This window comes from Sipha flava, unplaced genomic scaffold (assembly GCF_003268045.1).
Source record: "Sipha flava isolate LNK unplaced genomic scaffold, YSA_version1 129_pilon_pilon, whole genome shotgun sequence".
Taxonomy (NCBI): domain Eukaryota; kingdom Metazoa; phylum Arthropoda; class Insecta; order Hemiptera; family Aphididae; genus Sipha; species Sipha flava.
The window spans coordinates 1255340-1274679 of NW_020271755.1; the positions used below are offsets into that span (position 1 = coordinate 1255340).

General features: G+C 30.6%; 1 protein-coding gene across 2 annotated transcripts in view; it reads left to right on the forward strand.

Annotated features, from left to right (window-relative positions):
- LOC112694432 overlaps positions 1-18036 on the forward strand; it is a 336198-nt gene extending 318162 nt beyond the window's left edge. For both annotated transcript variants that reach the window (XM_025569893.1, XM_025569894.1), the window contains exons 3-6: positions 89-224; positions 9361-9494; positions 10434-10755; positions 17238-18036. In XM_025569893.1, the coding sequence (XP_025425678.1) occupies positions 89-224; positions 9361-9494; positions 10434-10755; positions 17238-17338 (693 nt within the window). In that variant the 3' untranslated portion in view covers positions 17339-18036. The remainder of the gene's footprint in view (positions 1-88; positions 225-9360; positions 9495-10433; positions 10756-17237) is intronic.
- The last annotated feature ends 1304 nt before the right edge of the window (positions 18037-19340 follow it).

The window sequence follows — 19340 nt, forward strand, 5'->3', positions numbered from 1 at the left end:
TACATGGATGTTATTATTTTCTTCTCAAACCAATATGACGATCCGAGTTATAGTCTAACTATTATTTTCATTGATCAACTGATTTCAGGAAAAACAGTCAACTGCTGAAAGCGTTGTACTCAAGTCTTTGGAACTGGCTAGTAGCGGCAAATATCGGTGTGAAGTTTCCGCCGAAGCGCCATCGTTCCAAACAGTTACCAATCATAGTTCTATGCTTACAGTTGGTAAGTTGTTTCAATATATTATGTCTACCTGTACTACGTCAACATAATTTGCTTCCTACGAAAAAAAAAAGCTGAAGGTTTCCATCCCTCATTAAATTTTTAAGCTTCTTATAATTACGTTTATGTTTGTTTGCAAAGAAAAACTTTACTTTAAACAGATCGCATAATAAATGCTTAGGACAAACAAATTTATGGGGCTGTATAAGACGAATTAATTACAAAGGTTAAGGGAAACAAATAAAATAATACCTCACAGACAATAATTATTTTACACTTTATTACGTCATAAAACGGCAATTATTATTTGCTTAACGATGCTATGTGTTTAATCCAACTGCAGGTTCGTTTATTTGTAGCTCGTAAAATTAACAGAAAGAGATGGTGGAAAATAACTCTCTAAAAAGTTTATGTGACCATAGAAATGAATACTTGTAGTTATAAAACGAAATCAAAGTGAAGTATAAGTTAATTTATAACCTTCCTGATAACCAAACATATGTCACTTAATTTCAGCGATCAACTCCTATAATATATATTTGCTTCACTATTCGTTTTCTTAACTCTGGAATAATTGAATTACAATTTATGATACGAAAAATATTAAAGAAAATTTCTCCGGATCGACTTATAAACGTATGATACATTTTTGTTCATATACAGCAGGGGTCGGCCTTTCACTTACGTGGGTCATACTTTTTATCATTTTTTCATTGAGGGCCGCACACAACATTAAAATAAATATTAATAAAAATACGATTTTAATACATAATACTAATACATTTTTGGGTAGCAAAAATCATACTATGAGTGTTACATTGCGAGGCTGACCTTATTCACTAATTTTACATTAGTATACATTAGTACTAATACATTATTACGCTAATACTAATATGTACTAATTAGTACATTGTATATTGTGTACATCAGTAGGGAAAATTTATAAATTTAAAAAATATTATTAATTTATTCTGAGGGAAAATAGAACGTTTATATCTAATATATAATTTAATATACAAATTCTTAGTCTGGAATATTATTAAATTTGTAATGTACAAAAAATTATCTTCAGTCGCGATTATTGACTGTGTATATCTAACGATCAATTTTTTTATCGAAAACGTTTGTACTTTACAAATATAATTCTCTCTTTACAAATATAGTACTCCAGACTAAGCATTTATATATTTATTTCTATGTTTAAACTATTTACTTCTATATTTTTAGATTAATTTACGAGTATTAACCATTTAATAATTTTTATTATTTTATTATAAATATTTAGTTTCTAGTGTGATTTTTGAGGTTACATTTTTCCCGCAGATTCGCTTATATCCGTTTTTATATCGGATGTTGATATTCTTAAAACTATATTCACATGTTCATCGCTTAATCATTAACGTGTAATCAAATTTAATTATTTAAAATGTCTGCTCACAAATATAAGTACTACTGAAAGCAGTAATAATTTTTAGTAAAACTTAATAATAATATATATTATACATAATATAATCTATTTATAATTATAATTAATTATCTATTTATAAGTTATAATCTATTTCAGGAAGCCTTGAATAAAATATTTTTAGATCGTTACTTTCTTTAAAAAAAAAAATTTAAGAACGTCGTTATTTTGCAATTCTATGGCTTCTATCTGTAAATTAGATTCAACATCGTCAAAAGAAAAATAGTTTTAAAACAACTTGATTTTTTTTCTCTTGTACGTACAAATCAGAAAATCGTTATAAAAATTAATTTTTATAGTTTCCCAGTATCAAGTTGATTTGAATGATTCGAATACAATTATGCAATATACAGAATGATACAAACGCTGTTCGTTAATATGTTTGTGTTATAATTTTAATTTCACTTGAAATGATTTTATTACGATTTAAGGTATAAAATTTAAATTTTAAAAAAATACGATATATATTTGAAGGTTAGTTTATTTTAAAAAAAATATTCCACAAGTTGACAGTACCTGGTGTGCTCGTGAAACATTAAATCAATTAGATGAAAATTACTATCCAATATACACATAATTTTTTTAAATTTTGATGTTTTTCCTCTTCAAGACTGCTTACAACTTGATTAAAGGCAAGAATAAGAAAATAAAGATTGACATGGTTGATTTTTATGCAATATCCATATGGATATAAATATTGACAGTGAAAATAACATAAAAAATATATTAGTACTAGCTGAATTACCCGTCGTTGCCGGGTTTAAGTATATAAATGTATGTAACCTGCCAAGATTAAATTTTGTTAAATCTATTGAAATTTTTGAAAACACCAAGTTTTCTGGTAACAAATTTTGTATCTTGAGATTCAATTCGTTGACTTCCACATTTTTTGCTACTAAAATTGCTCTTTCTGCCAGCCACTCATGATTTGTGTATTGTCTGTGTACACTGGGACATATCTGGTCAATGAGAGCATCTTGCGAATCAATGATTGTGCAGAAATCGTTCGGTAATTTTATACATCCCGTTTCATCTGTAGTAACTTTCCCATCTCCAATATCTAACAATTGTTTTGAGAATCTTTTGCACGCAGCTTTTTTTGATTGAATCGAAATCGAAGTATCGAAATCGTTCGCTATCTATCTTTATATATATTTCGACCATGAATTGTTGACAAAGCTTATGCATCGTAAAATAACTTAGTCTTGATCGCGTCTAATCATCAACCGATATGCATAATAATTTTTTGAACTAACATTCTTATTTGTTTTGACACCTGTTGCGGGATCTTTTTGTTTAATATTTATGCAATACCCGTCATTTACTACCAAAAATAAAATTAATAGTTTTTAATAATTTTTTAATAGTTTTATTTAATATAATTCATTTTCAATAGCGCAGTTATCGACCTGGTCAAAAATATTAAACCGATTTCAACCCTTTAAATTCAAAATTTCGAAAAATCCTTTCTTAGCGCACGTTTACATCATAATAGCTATCAGTATGCCAAATTTCAGCCAGATCCGTCCAATGGTTTGAGCTGTGCGTTGATAGCAGTCAATCGGCTTACTGTTTTATATAGGTATACAGATAATAATAATATAAGATAATATTAATTTACAATACCATATTATTATGTTATTTTCTGTTATTTTTAATTGTTATAAAATTTAACTTTGTTCCTAAAATTACAACTTACCAAACATATAACCTATTTGTATAAATATGGTTATATAGTACGTGAACAATTTCTGGATCTTTCCCAGCGCAGTACCATAACTGCGAAATGTGTAAAACATGAAGTTAAGCAAAAGGTGCGATATTAAAAACCGTTTGTTATGTAATCCAAAAGTGGCACGAATTATTTTTTAACAATAGTCGAGTTAGACGCACAACAAAATATTTACTCGAGTGCATGCATTCTTATTAAATCCCATTAATTTAAACGTTGACTGTATATATTTTATGCGTTGTCAAATGAATTCCATCGTCCGAACATAGGATGTATAATGCATTATATGCGTACATGCTATTGTTATACACTCGTAAATACCTTCGAAGCCGTATGCAATACCTTACAAATTAGTTGCCTGTGATTTATTCCATTTCGTAAAAATGTGATTTTTTTTTTTTTTAACGAGAGAAAAACAATATTTGTATAATATTTACCGACATGGTATCTTATATTTACTTATCTCCTGTTGTAAAAACGTGGTCACGGCGTGCGTGGATGTTTATAAAGTGCATATACACATAATATATTTTTATAATAAGATACATGATGAAAAAAGATGAAAACGGTATTCAAGAGACGCGATTGTGGCTGTTATAAAAATGGATTTAAATTCGTTAACTCTACTGATATAAGTTAAACTCACTTAAAGGAACTTTGAGAAAAATTAAGAACTGTAATCGTTGATTGTTGTTAAGACTCCTTATCGTAAAAATAATAATTATATTTTTTCCAATAATGTACGTGCATATTGTAACTAAATCATTGGTGTATTTTTTGAGTTTATTTGAAATTTAATTCTCAGCGTTCATTCAAACTGAGTGAACACTATTATAAAATATAACTGTATTATACTCCGTGGAGAATGCTCCGTTTGACCAAAAATTAACTGAATTGAACGTGTCCAAAACAAGTTTGTCTCTCGCGTCGCTTTTATTCTAATAGGCTAATATATCCTCGGTAGCATAACTATTCTCTCGTTTTAAATATATTAAATATACCAACTTACTCGTAGCTCGTCGTCTTGATGCTTATGTCAGTTTTATTTCATTTCCTTTGAATGGTTCCTTTTGATGCTACTGATCTTTTATCTGGCATATCATTCCACGTTTCGTTGTGCATCGCTCGAATGTTGTATTCTATGTTTCATCTCATTTGCCAACCGCCTATGGGCAAAACCATTTCAAATGCAGATTGTCCCTGTCCTGCAAATAATGTAAACATTATTGTCTAATTTTCCCCTTTCGTTTTCGCTTTTAGAATTATTATATTTTATACTTATGTTTCATATCATCACTTTCTGTAATTTTATGTCCTTTTAATAAATATATTTTGTTAAAACGTAGAAAAATTATCATAAATACGTTTTTTCATCAGAATATTATTAACATATACAAAACGTATTTTTATACAATACTAATATTTGTTCAAATAATACTAATTCTCAATTTCTTCCTTCTCCCCTACACAAAACAACCGAGGTTTGCTCTGAATTTCAATACATTTAAAAGAATGTTAATAATATTTGTTCTTATTAAAGTGCCATTTAATATTCGTGTTTTATCTATAATTATACGAGTATTAGTACGATTTTAGAAAATTCGCATTAATTCATTTTGATTGTACGCACTCTATTAATTTACAAATTAGGAATATATTGTTATCGCTTGGTTACATATTTTATTTTGTAATATATGTATACTGAAAACTTTGCATATAAAATTTGCATTAATCAATAGTACTATGTATATTATGTAATAATTAAAAACATGTTTTTACGGAAATAATTAGATCAGAAGTTATAAAAATACCTATTTTCTGGTTGCCTATTCAAGACCGTTATGTTTATATGTTGTATGGTTAAGGAAAAATAAAGTTTAGCAAATTAATGTAGTAAACACAAAAAACCTTAACCAACAGTGGCAGTATAATTTTTATTGACTATTTAGTTTCATATTATTTTTTATAAACAATATTAATCAATTTCGATAACATCAGTCATTCTTTTCTATTACATTATGATCGATTTGTCTTTTTTACTTTATATTATGATGGATTCAAAAAAAAATTAAACAATATTACTTGAACTAATGGTATTGATTTTGCAAATAAACGATAAATCAATATATGTTCTACAAAAATCTGCGTGAGCGTTGTTACATTATAAATGTGCACTTGGGGTGGAACTTATATTCCTAAACATTTAATTAAAACTATTTTTAAATTTCAGTAAACCTTTACCCAAAAATGTAAGACTTAACGGTACTACTGTACGATTTCATTAGTTATTATACTATTCGAACCAAATTGTAAAAATTTCCAAATACAAAACAATAATATTATAATTACAACATCAAGGTTCACTATAATTTCTTGACTAAGGTTCATTACACGTTATTTAGTTTTGACCAAACGGTAAAAATCTGATCAGTAACAACCAAATGAATACACTGTTTCTGCACGTTTATCGTCAGTCCCAAGTTACCTTTGAATACTTTTATACAAGTTTAGTTTTAAAAGAAAACTCCAATCATACGTTGTTATAATAATAGTTATAATGGTTAATATATTATTACACTTTGATAATAAATTTGTCGTCGAAAAAGATATCAAAAAATTGTATTTTTTGGGTACATCCCATCTAATGGTAGAGAAAAAATTGGATTTTTTAATACAGTATTTAATAATCTACAAAAATGAGTTTTTTTTTAATTATTTTCGTATAATTTGTTTCACAGTGCCGGTATGTTTTGAACGAGAATAATTTTAAATTCTTCATCGAAATCCGCAATTATTTAAAAAAATATTAAGTTAAATATCCAAATTTTATCGTGCCTCGAATGCGGCGATTTGATTTCCACCATACGAATAAAATCGTATAATATGATAACATTAATTTGGTCTGGTACACCTCCAAGTTTATCGCGCTGTCCGGTTGCCACTATCTGTAATGTTAGTAAACAGCTGCTACATGACACGGTGCCGGCATTTTGCGTGACCGTGTAATAGAAAGAACAAATGCTCTTCTTCACTCCACTAAAACAGTCCAGTAGTTTTGCCGTTCAATCAAAACCGAATCATTTTTTAAGAGCTTAACAATCCACTTCTTAGTCTTCTTATACCTGTATTATTATTTATTATCTCAATAGTTGTATGTTTCCAGATTTGTATGCATGTGACATGTGATATGCGTTTGTACTTATAGAAGCCTTGAAACTTTATAACTTTTGTTGTTCTACGACTATTTAAAATACTTAAACGTGTCCCCGGACTACTAAACTATTTTTCATCCTATATAAAACTTTCTTGTATCAGGAATATATCCACACCTTCTTTTCTCTTAATAATTTTCTTGAATAGCCATCATGTACAGTATTTAAACCTTATATGGATAAATAATAGTATATATGTAAAAAAAAAAAAAATAGGTGAGAATTCGTCCTGGAAAAAACCGTCTTAGCTTAACCGATGTCTTATCCGTACCGACTTGATAACCGGTATTGTTATAGACGATTACCACTGTATATAATGCATATACAATGTAGGATCAAAATGGATCTATATATATATATATATTACTTTTAAAAATCTCTGGGTACTCGACCGAATATTTATTTAACCTTAGTGCTTTTTAAACGACCGGGAACAACACATCTCGTATTGCCGGTCGTCCCCGACGCCTCGTAAAATCCGGTGTACTAGAATATTGTCGTCGCACGTGCAAATTGGTTTAACGTGCCTTTGTCTCGGCGATCCGTTTCAATCCAACCCTCAAGCACACGCTCCACATCCACCCCTAAGCACACCGTCTACTCACACCTAGCGGGGGTGGTAAGAAAAATTGTTAGTGTATAATATATATATATATATATATATATATGCACATCCGTAATCTCTCGGATACGCCAAATCGATTCGATTGGTAAATTATATGCTCTTAAGGTGGAGGGAGGATCGTTACGACATTTACGATTACGTTTCTCAATGTTTAAGATCCCGTCGTATATTTTGGGTACGCAAAAAAATAAAGAGGAAAAAAATATGTATGTGAAAAAAATATGTGAACAAAATTTATATTTTTCGACGGATTTAATGGCTATTTATCACGCAAAATATAATAAAAATGCATATTTAATAAACGTCACGCACGTTATTATAAAATTAAAGATGTTCGGTTAATCTACGATGCAGTGGGTTTCATTAGATGTTCAACTATAGTAACTTCTAATTTAGGCACTTATTACTACATTATGACGTAATAGCGTTAGCAATCGTTTATTTTTATAATTTCTTCTGAAGTTAACGATCCATCTAGGGAAAAAAAAACTTTTTCTGACCAAAAGTCGAAATTAGGTGACTGCGGTAGTGGTGGTGGCAGTTCTACTCGAAAAATATATAAATATTTCGTTTACAAGTTCGGATGGTAATCAGTTACGTGTTTCCTCTCATAGACATTCCAAACTTTTAACGAAATGTTATTTCGTATAATGTCGCACCGGACAAGAGAAAAAAGTTTTTAAGCGAGTAAAAGTTTTTCGAATGTGCTGATTAACGATGACGCCGCACAGAACCAGATCGTCATGGTATAATTTATGTATGTATATTTAAACTTTTTTAACCGGCTTTGAACTCGTTCAAAAATCGAACCGCGAAATTACGAATCTTTACGTACACTGCGGTCAGATTATTAAAACGTCCGCTGAGAAGTCATGAAACATAATACCAATATAAACAATTTCCACGTGCATTTTAGTTGATACGTCTCCAGCGCGGAGTCGTATCAAATGACACTCCGCAGAATTTTAATAAATTTCGAGCGTGTGCGTGTATGCGCTAGCTTGTTTCGATACACATTAGATGGCGTCTTATGGATGCCTGTGTACATTATGCAGAATAGGCCAGCTTTGTAGCCGACACAAAAATGCGGTAGAAAACGACATCGTTGGTCAGTGGCGTAGAAAAACTCTACACCCCTGGCAAACTTAGAAAAAAACATTTTTTAACTTATTAAAATTTGATGTTAAAATATTTTCTTTAACCTTTAATTTTATTATTTTTTTTAAGCATACAATTTATATTTATTAGTTATTATTACATTATTCAATTTAAACTTTAAAAATTTGCTTTTTTCGTTTTATGACTGGTAAATTCATCGATAATTCCTTCATATGACATTTTTTATTTACCCTTGTGCTATTTTCATAAAAATCATCATTAAATTCACACGTAGTGTATAGAAATAGACAACATCTACTTATTTCAAAAAGTATAATGGAACAATTTCGATTGTAAGATAAAAATACGACTTTTGCATAATTTTACGCCCCTTTACAATTCGCGCCTCTGGTGTAGGCACAATTCGCCATATCCTTGCTACGCCATTGATCGTTGCCTATACGCGACAACAATAATTGTAATCGTGTACGTGTGCTGAGTGATCAGAAATTCGCGTTACGTATAGAATGGAGAATAATATCATGCAATTCATATCCAATCCTCCCTCCGTCCCCTACACTATAACCGCAGATGCTCACTCGAGGTTTTAGCCCGTACTAGTAATGTTTTCGGTTACCAGGTACTTAAACATATTTGTTTCGAAATAAAATATAAGCGCTCCGCTGTTTCGGGTAAACGGGGGAGGGGTAGGGAAGAAAAAAACAAAAATAAAATCTTCGGTGCACGCTTCTGTCACACGAATAACCTCGTGTATTCGTATATGTATAAAGCATACATTATAAAGTGGTTTTTTAACGACTCCGAAGGAACCATTAAAAAGTAATGGTTTTATCTGATACTTTATGCGTGGTACGATTCCCGGGACTGTGTTAATCGATTTCTTATTATTATAGACGTAATATAGTCGTACGTGCAGAATAACGCATCATTTGCGTATACGGCATATACGTTTCGATTTAATGTTTTCGTTTCTTTGTCCTTTCCAGCGCCGCCCGACGAAGGACCACGCATATCCGGCGGACAAGACCGTTACAAACCCGGTGACACGGTCAACGTGAACTGCACTTCCGGCAGATCGAAACCAGCTGTACAGCTGGCTTGGTACATTAACGGCGAACAGGTTAGTCAGCTTTGAACACCGTTGTTTGTTGTACCGATAGTGTGTATTGCACAAAAGTCACGTTAAAAACGGCCAACTGCGGCTACGCACAGTCGTTTTAGAACAATTAGTTGAAAACGCGATACGATGATAGTGAACGTTTACCGGCTGACGAATGTACCTGTTGTACTTTAATTGTTATGTTCGTACAGAAGTCCCCAAACGTCCGTTTGAAAAACGAAATAATCTCCGTCAGTTTGTTGGAACGTTTCGAGTAGCATGTGATTTAATATACCTACTTTAAATACCGTTCGAAGTTTTATGACGACGGGGATCTGCGTCGAGTTGCTAAACATTTGTTAAAAGTACAAAAAAAAAACAACGATTTCCGTGTGCATCAAAATTCGATTATCCTGACATATTATGTTATTTTTCCCTTCGGCTGCATTTGTCACGCTCACCGGAAAACTGCCGAATCTTTTGTACTGCGCGTTATCCCCTTACAGTGAAAAACGCCTATCGGTATGAAAGCTTTATGTTATTTAGACCATTGCCCCGTTATATTGGTCCACCCTTAGAAGATTTACGATCGTAATCTCTTTCGTGATAAATGAAGATAGATAAATTATGGGTTTTATCTCTATTTTTTCAGTGACACACGTTTTAATGTATAATTTTTATAAATATAATCGTAGTGGAAATTATAAAACAATTAAACTTTTTATTATGAAACTCGTAACATTTATTGAAGTTCTCTAAATACGTCAACTGTTTTGATTTTTTAATAGATATATGAATATTTTACAGAAATGTCAAAATTAATTTTAAAATTAATGTTAGCTTAAAAATCATTGTTTGACTATCTTCGTCGACACACGAAAGATGTGCACCGGCGAACGATATCTGTTTGATACGGCCTCAGTGCTCTCGTATGTACTTTAACACGGGCTGTGTGTGCAGGTGAACTCGTCTTACCTGCGGGGTCCGTACACGGAATACGTGGGTCGCGAAGGACTGATGGTGACCACGCTGGGATTGAAGTTTGAAGCGGGGATGCAGCACTTCCGATCCGCGGCGACTGGCCACCAGCAGCGGAACAGGCACGACAGGGACATGAAACTTAAGTGCGTGGCCACGCTGGGCACGGTGTACTGGAAATCCAAGGAGCAAAGTGCGTTAGCGCACCGGCCGCGGGTCGCTTCCGGCGCGCCCGTTTCGACGGCCGACGGCGGTCTGAACGCCGACGAGCAAGACGCTGACTCCAGGGCCGATCCTGTTCACGGTAAGCAACATATTTCAAGGTCCGAGATCGTGCTGGATAGGTTTTATTTCTAGTAAACACGTTATGTCTAGCTTCAAAGTGATAATCACGGAATCAAAACGGATCGTTTTTCCTCGGATCTCGGGTTGGTGGAGACTCATTTGCGCACTTATTAATATATTTTTAAATTTACAGAAACTCGTTTGCTTTCGAAATTGCGATCAATGAAAACCAGCTTTTTGGTAAATTTTTGGGTGTACAGGTTGTCCGTTACTCCAAAAGCATAGCATTTGTTTTCAATCATGGTTTCCCTTCAGGTTAGGACAAAGTTGGTTCAGAAAATTGCGAAAAAAATAAAGGTTTGTTAAAAAAATACTCGAAAATTATTTTGAGATTGGAGGAATGTGGGTTAAATACTTTTTCGGTTTATTATATTTAAACTAAATTTACGTTCCAGACGCATTTACTAAAATAATTTCAATAGCACCGTGCAACAATAAGTATAGATTTTCCTAATGTTAATTTTGGATCAAAATTATAAGCTAGTGTACAAGACAATAGCCTAAAAATAACGAACGAAGTTAAACATTTTCACATGTACTTAAATAGTAAATTGCATACCTACCATCTTTACTTTCACCGAGTTATTCAAGTATAGTAGAATCCGCTTATAACGATCTAAAAGGACCTAAAGAATCAGATCGTTATATCCGAAATTCGTTGTATCCGGATAACGAAAACATTATCTACGTGAGATATAAAACCGACTAAATACATGGCTAGGAATCGTTTTAACCGGAATTTCGTATACGGCATCGTTATAAGCGAATTCTACTGTATTTAATTCATAAAAAAATATTTAAAAAAACAAAATTCTACGTAAAAAAAATGTATTCTGATTATAAATTTACAAAAATTGACATTTTAACATTTTTAATGCAAATGCGTACCAATCAATAATAAATATGTAGTACTTTATTTTAAAATATATAAATAAATTAAAAACTTAATTATTTATTATATTTATAGTTAATTATATTATTTATTGAATTATGTTAATGACTTGGTTATAAAAATAATTGTAATTGTAATAAAAATTATTTATTTTATTTTTTTAATCAAAAAAATTGTAAATAATGGCTTAAGCAAATTGTGATAAATAGCTCAAACAACATATTTAAACCTGCCAGCGTATGACACTAGTATATGATTAGATCAGGCGCGTATTGAGGGGGGTTGTTACAGGTGTAGTAACACCCCCCCCCCTCAGCCATCATATACTTAATATGTTTTATCAAGATAAAGATGCATCATAAGCCGTGATTTACACTTATTTATTAAAATGAAATATATATTATGATAACAATAATGTAAAGCACTAAAGCCGGGACTCGGCATTAATTATTAATTACTAGGCTTAGGAACTTATAGCTCTAAAAAATACATAAATATGCTTCTAAAATCATAATATGCATTTATATGCATTAAAAAAAAAAATTACCACATAGTACACAAAATAAAACGTGTCCATGGGATATAAATATATCTTTAAACTCCGAAACAAAACTTTGTAGTCGATACTCGTAGACTGTTGTACTTTCAGTATTACACAATAATAAATATTTCCTACTGTTCATCGACTTTTAAAAATATTGATTACTTTACCAGTAACCACTGCAAGCAGTGAAAGATCTTTTTCCTCTTTACGGCGCTTAAAAACATATTTGAGGAACACAACTGGTGAAAATCTGTTGAACGGCTTAGCAGTTATGAATATTCATCAAGATTTAGTCGTAACCTCCAACGAAATAATAGATACTCTAGCATTAAAAATTAGACGCATTAAATTAATTTAATTAAAAATATATATATTTTTTTTTTTGTATTAATTATAATAATAAATATGTGAAAAATTTAAATATACGTAAAGTAATCAATTTTGTGTGTATAATTTTGTCAATTAATTTTGAATAACACCCTCCTTAGAAATTTCTAGCCTTATAAAAGTCGAAAGAAAATATTGTAAGAGTATAATAATTTCCACCATCATTAATGATAAATTCATAAACTTAGAAAGATACGCAGATTATGTACACCTATACGTGGTTAATTTTCTCTGAAAAAAGGTTTCTATTGTTCATAAATTGTGCGCGAATGAGTTGTAAAAAAGGTAAATGTGCTCAAATGAGTTGTAGCCAACGGGTTAAGACCGGGCTCACACGTTCGTAAGGGTTAAGGCATATACCCGATGAATTTTAAACAAGGTTTCAACCCCGTTATGACCCCCTAGAAAATATTAACCGTTATGGTTTTGGCAGGATCTCGTTTGATAACGAGTTCGATTCATTTAATTTTCTGATATAAAAAAACCTTTACTCTTCGAAGTACAATTATTTTTTAAAGTATTTTTTAATTATATTTTGTATTATGTTTCAAATATACTCTTTTTACATACATTTGGGGTTTTATAATCTAGCTATAGACACGTTCCAGAAGTGTGTATAGTTTTGCATTTCTCAACCAAATAAATCTTTAATTGTGTTCGATGTATTACCAGTTCATATTAAAGATAACGTGATAGTACCACATGTAATATCTGTAATACCATCACGTTATACTCGTATATATACATACTATATTATGTATAATAATTATAGATATCCAACACTGTATAATACACATTAATGGTAAATTGAACTTGAAAGTTTTAATACATGCACATTGAACAAGAAAGATAGTATAGTGAAATGCAGTGGTACATTTTTATTCTATCGGTAATCATTGTTATCCATGGTAAGAAATCGATTATTCACCAATATGTTTATGAGTATTTCTGAAAAATCACTTTACGAATTATGCAAATGCCTACTGACTACAATCAATAACAATAAGAACTTGACTGTCTAGTTATTATGTATTGCAATAATATACCCATGAACATTGCGCGCTTCGATGTAAATAATTGATAAATATGATTCCGATGTGGTACACGTATGTTTTTTACACTTTTTACCCAAACAAATATTTATATTCATCCATACGGAATTTGTCTCGAGATATATTTACAATTGACTGTGTTTGGCTAATATTATATGGATATCGCTCATCACCACTCGTCTCGTCTCATTGTGCAGTATACGTATTAAAACTTAAAAGCCGAAAATCGAGGAAATCTACTATAATCATTTTTATTGCATACTGTTAAATTTTAATTATTTCCCGCACAACATTTGCCAGAAATGAATTTCAAAACGGCGCCGAATTTCATATGATTTTATTTTCAAATCACGACAGACTAATTTATTTCGATGGCATTCGAATAAAAGTATACGTTTCGAGGTTGCACGTGCCTCCGACTTCCAACAACTAATAATAGCATGGTAACCATTAGAGATCAGCACGGGCTGTTTTTTTTCGGCCCGGTCCATATTTTATTTATTTTTAAGTCTAGTCCGACCAGGCCCGTTTGTAATTTTTTTTCAAAGTCCAACCCAACCATGCCCGTTTGTAAATAAAAATATACATCAACTGTATTTCCTTTCAGTATTAACTTAGCAGACAAAAACATTTTATAAAGACAATAAATGTATTACAAAAAAAAATATGCTACATTTTTTTAAAATTTAAATATAAAATTATTTATAGATATAGAATACATAATGCTACAAATTAAATTAATTAGTTTTGGTTTGACCGACCCGACCCAGTGAATAATATTACGATCCCACCTATAACCAACCCGTACTATTTAAATTATGGCCCGGCTCGGACCAAGACCGGTGTGGGTCGGGCTAGCCCGGCCCGTGCTGATCTCTAGTACCCATCTACAATTTCAATGTTTCAAATCACCGTGTTTACAACGAAGTATAAACTATACAATAATATACCTTATTCGTCTCATCTATTATTTCTAACAATTTTACTGATTTAATTGAATTCATGAAATTCCAACGTGCGCGTTGTGTGTGCGTGCGTGCGTTCGTGCTTGTGCGTTTTCCTAAAAAGCACGTTTAGTAAAATGATAATTTTACCTTTGTATACATGTATGTAACTGTTCACTTCAATAATTCTACTCAAATAAAGAATGCTGATTTATTACCAAAAGCTATTAACATAATATGTATCTTCTTCCACCATATTGATATTATATACCCGGATGACAAAATAGACGTATGGACGATTTCATATATGATTCATAATGGAAAAAAACCTATTAAAATAACCCATCAGAATGGATGTTGAAAATAAATTGCATTGTAATACATAGGTAATGATATATTATATATTATTATATATTTTATACGATTTTCAATTCAAATGTTATATATTTTACAAGCTGATAAAATTTAATATATTATTGCATATCCAATTTGATCGTTTAATAAGCGGTACTAAGATAATTATGATAAAATAGATGGTTTTTAAACGATCTCCAGTAATGGCTGTTCTTTGTTATATAAGCTGTATTATTTGTACATACTCGGAAATTCCAAATAATGATGAGCCAACGTGTTTATGTTTATTATAAATATTTAATTGTATAAATATCAGATCGCCGAATTAAATATTTGTTATACTTTTGCTAAAATCATGAATCTTAAAATAACTACAATTTAATACTTTTTCTTATCGATCAAAATATCAACACAGAACTACAAATAAAGTATTCGGGTCGACTAGTAGAGTAAACAATAATTAAAACTTTCAAAAACAAAAATATGTTTTCAGTAAATATTTGTATTTTTTTTTCTGTTATGTAGACAATTATATACCTGCTTCGAATTCAAGCCTCATATTAAAATTTCAAGTTCTATTTCTGTTATGCTGGAAAAACAATTGAAAAGCCTATGAACAAGTATATTTTTGCAATCTATGTCCAATTCCTGATCTTATATAAAATTCCCGGTGGAGATTTACTTTCTGAATAAGTATATGTTAACATCATTGTACATTCCTCGAATGAATAAAAATAATAAAAGTTTATTTTTCCTACTAAATAACTTGATTATTTTTATTTGATTTTCTTCTAATTATAATGCACTATAATTATAAAAAAAGCCATTAATGTTCCAACAATTACTTGCCATTGTGCACGTTGCTCACCGAAGAATTCGTATACAATTCATACACATTTCATATTATAATTAAAATATTGACAGTACATAATTTGTGATCAGTAAATGAAATTTTTTATAATATTCGGTTATTCGTTTATGCGATACCATATTCCGACCTCGAAAAAATAATTTGCTGAACCATTAGTTTAATGAGACTTAGATTTTATTTAACTTTTAAATTGTATAGTAATTCTTAACATGTATCAGTTTAATTATAGTTAATATATTTATTAATACAATTCCATTTTTCTATTTTTCATATTAAATGAATATAGACAATTGTACAAGCATCTTTAATCCTACACAACTTCAAAATAATATCCATGTTTGTCCAAAAAAAAATTTAACTAAAACGTTAACTATACTAGTCTAAATTCTACAAAACCTACCAACTACAACAATTCCGAGCCATAAATCACCCATTGGAGGGTAACTATATAGAAATTGAAACCTTACAAAAAAAAAAAAATTATCCTTGAATTTTATTGAAAATTTTAAATGTGTTTAATTCAACCTCAAATTTGAAAATATTAATTTATCATCCGTACTCGTGAACTGTTCTTTAACATTTAATTTCCATAAATTAATATCGACCTTGGGGGTTTTTTTTGAATAAATACTTCAAATAGATTTCATTAATAGCAATTTTCTAATTAAGTTTTAATAAATTTTTAGTCGAACATGGCACAATCTGCTCTCATTTTTTTGGAAATTAAAAGGACGTCATATTCTTATGTTTTTTCTTTGTCGGACACACAACTTATAAAATTTACATTCAGTAGTTCAAATGTGACATTAACTTTAATATTAAACTGACCTATAGTCAAATTTTAAGGGAAGAATATTACATACATTGTATGTTTTGTTGGTCGATTCTTTACTATATTTATATTTTTAAACAAGTTCTCATAACTCGCTTGTAATTAAAATATAACAATCCGACCAATAAAACACAAACAATGTTCTTCCCTTAAATTTAACTATAGGTTAGTTTACTCTAAAATTAAAGCCTAAAATCACTATATTTGAACTACTGAACGCACATATTTTATGTTGTATGTTTATCAGATGGAGACAACACATAAGAGTGTGGCATCCTCTTAAAACTGTAATTAAAATTATCCGAGAAAATGTACGTTTGATTCCGCGGTATAGCATCTAACTCTTGCACAGAAAGTAATGATAACTATTATGCTAACACTTCAGTACGGTCATCGGTGGTGGTGTTTTTAGAAAAATTAAACAGCACTGCCATTCCCTAAAACCGTAATTGAAAAAATAATTGTTGTCCATATTTAATAAATTTAGCATCTTGCTTGTTCAATAATTCATGTATTATGATTATAATACCTATATATATATATATTTTAATTTTTTTTTTTACAGCATCGAGCGACTCGCCTTCCATTTATATTGCTCAATCAATCAAAACCAACGAGATCTCTGTTTTCGTTTCGGCGTCATTGTTCGTTGTACTTCTCCGGTAGCGATTGATCGCCAAATACAGTTTATGACGATACTTAACTATATATCTATGCATACATACCATTTTAAAACTAACTAATTAAAATAAAAAGAAGAAAGAAAATATTAAAAACAAATGATAAAAAAAAACTTTTAGGTCATAAGTTAATTTTAGTTCTTAAAATTTGAATGAGACTTACTGAGTTTTTTTTAAAAAGTTAACCAACAATGATGGGACTTATGTATTGTTATAACTTTTTAATACCTTCCCACTACATTTTGTTCCATTTCATTGTATAATCTATTGTTTACACTAGCTGTAAGCTTTGAAAATAGATTTTTCAATCATTGTTAAACTATTATTATTTATTACTTTATTGTAAAATAGTTTTTATTGAATTTTTATTTATAAAAAGTGTTTAGCGATTAAATTGTATTATTGCTATCATTATGTACAGGAAATTATTTGCATACGGACAGAGAGTGGTCCTATAATGATGTATATGATAAAAAAATACAAACAAAAAAAAACCAGTTGTACATATTCTATAAAATTAACAATATAACATGTATATTATATATAATTATTATTATCATGGTAAATATGCTAGTCACCGCTTAAAAATATGCTAACACCCCCTAGTGAAAACTATTTAACATATTACGTTGTTTACATATAAATTGTATCTTTGGAAAATATATAAGTCGTGTATAACTTAAATGCTGTACGTTTGTTGTGTTATCAATTTAAATCGATATCGTAGTCGGTTTGTTTTGTTTTTTTTTTCTCTCGCTGCATTAATTTTTTTCTTCGTCCATCCCTATCGCTCCTCGGTGTTACGAACTCATCTTCTTGCCTGTCAAAAGTCAGAATGCTGCGAGTAAATATTTAATTTTGCAATTAAATTGATCGTTGAACACCGAATACCAGTAGATTTTTATTCGTAAACCCTTCGCGTTTTTATCAACTAGGTACCAGATGAAAAATGAATATTTAATTTCAACTATTCACGCCACCTGGTTATATCGCCGTACAGATGTAACTAATAAAATTATAGTATCAAATATACAGCCGTCATTTTTTTTTTTTTTTTTTTAACCCATACACCGCTACTCGCGTTTAAAATATGCACACATTTTTCTAAAACTCATTATCCTACTGTTTTGTTTTTTTATATTTTTTTAATTGAATTTTCCCCGAGTTCCCCCCCCCCCACCCCCGTAATTTCGTTTGCATTCTGTTATACGAGTTATATTCTCCTTTAAACTGGAATTGCATTTATTTTTTTCCACGACTATCAGACGATCCGCCCGATACTAATTACAATCCGAAGAACATTACAAAGCGAATGTACTGTATAGTATTCGGTCGCCTCCCCCTCCCCTACCACCAACGACTGCGGTCGATGGATAATTGTTATTGAATCGGTCGGCGCTCCTTGGAAATAGAAATTATTGTCATTGAATTATTAAAAGCGGACATTACTCGACACCATTCATTATTCAAATGTAATTTATTATTTAATTATTTAATCGTAATTTTCACACCGTTATTATCACTTAACCGTGCCGCCTCTAGTCTTGCCCGTGTATCGTAGTGCAGCGTTGCTAATGCGTTTTTAACTGTACCCTTTCCGAAATGACAGTGCGTAGGTGCTGCTCTTTAGTCGTAACGTATTGTCGAGCACGTGATGTTTATAAATTATATAATTTCCATAACAATCCAAAAACTTATTATTATTAAATATTAAAAATGTATATATATATATATATACGTGTACGGTATATTTCCTAGGAAATCGATAATAATGAGACACCGGTGCCGGATTTCTTTATTCTTTTCCCATTATTTCTGTCTGGCGAACATTATTTTTACCATTCGTCGAATACGCGTGTCATTGCGTAACGATGTCATTACGTAAAAAAAAAAGGCGAGGAAAAAAATAAACTTTTGTCGTGTTCAACATGTTTTCGTTCCTACCGAATAAATTAAACGATACCGGGCAACGATGTGATGATTTATAA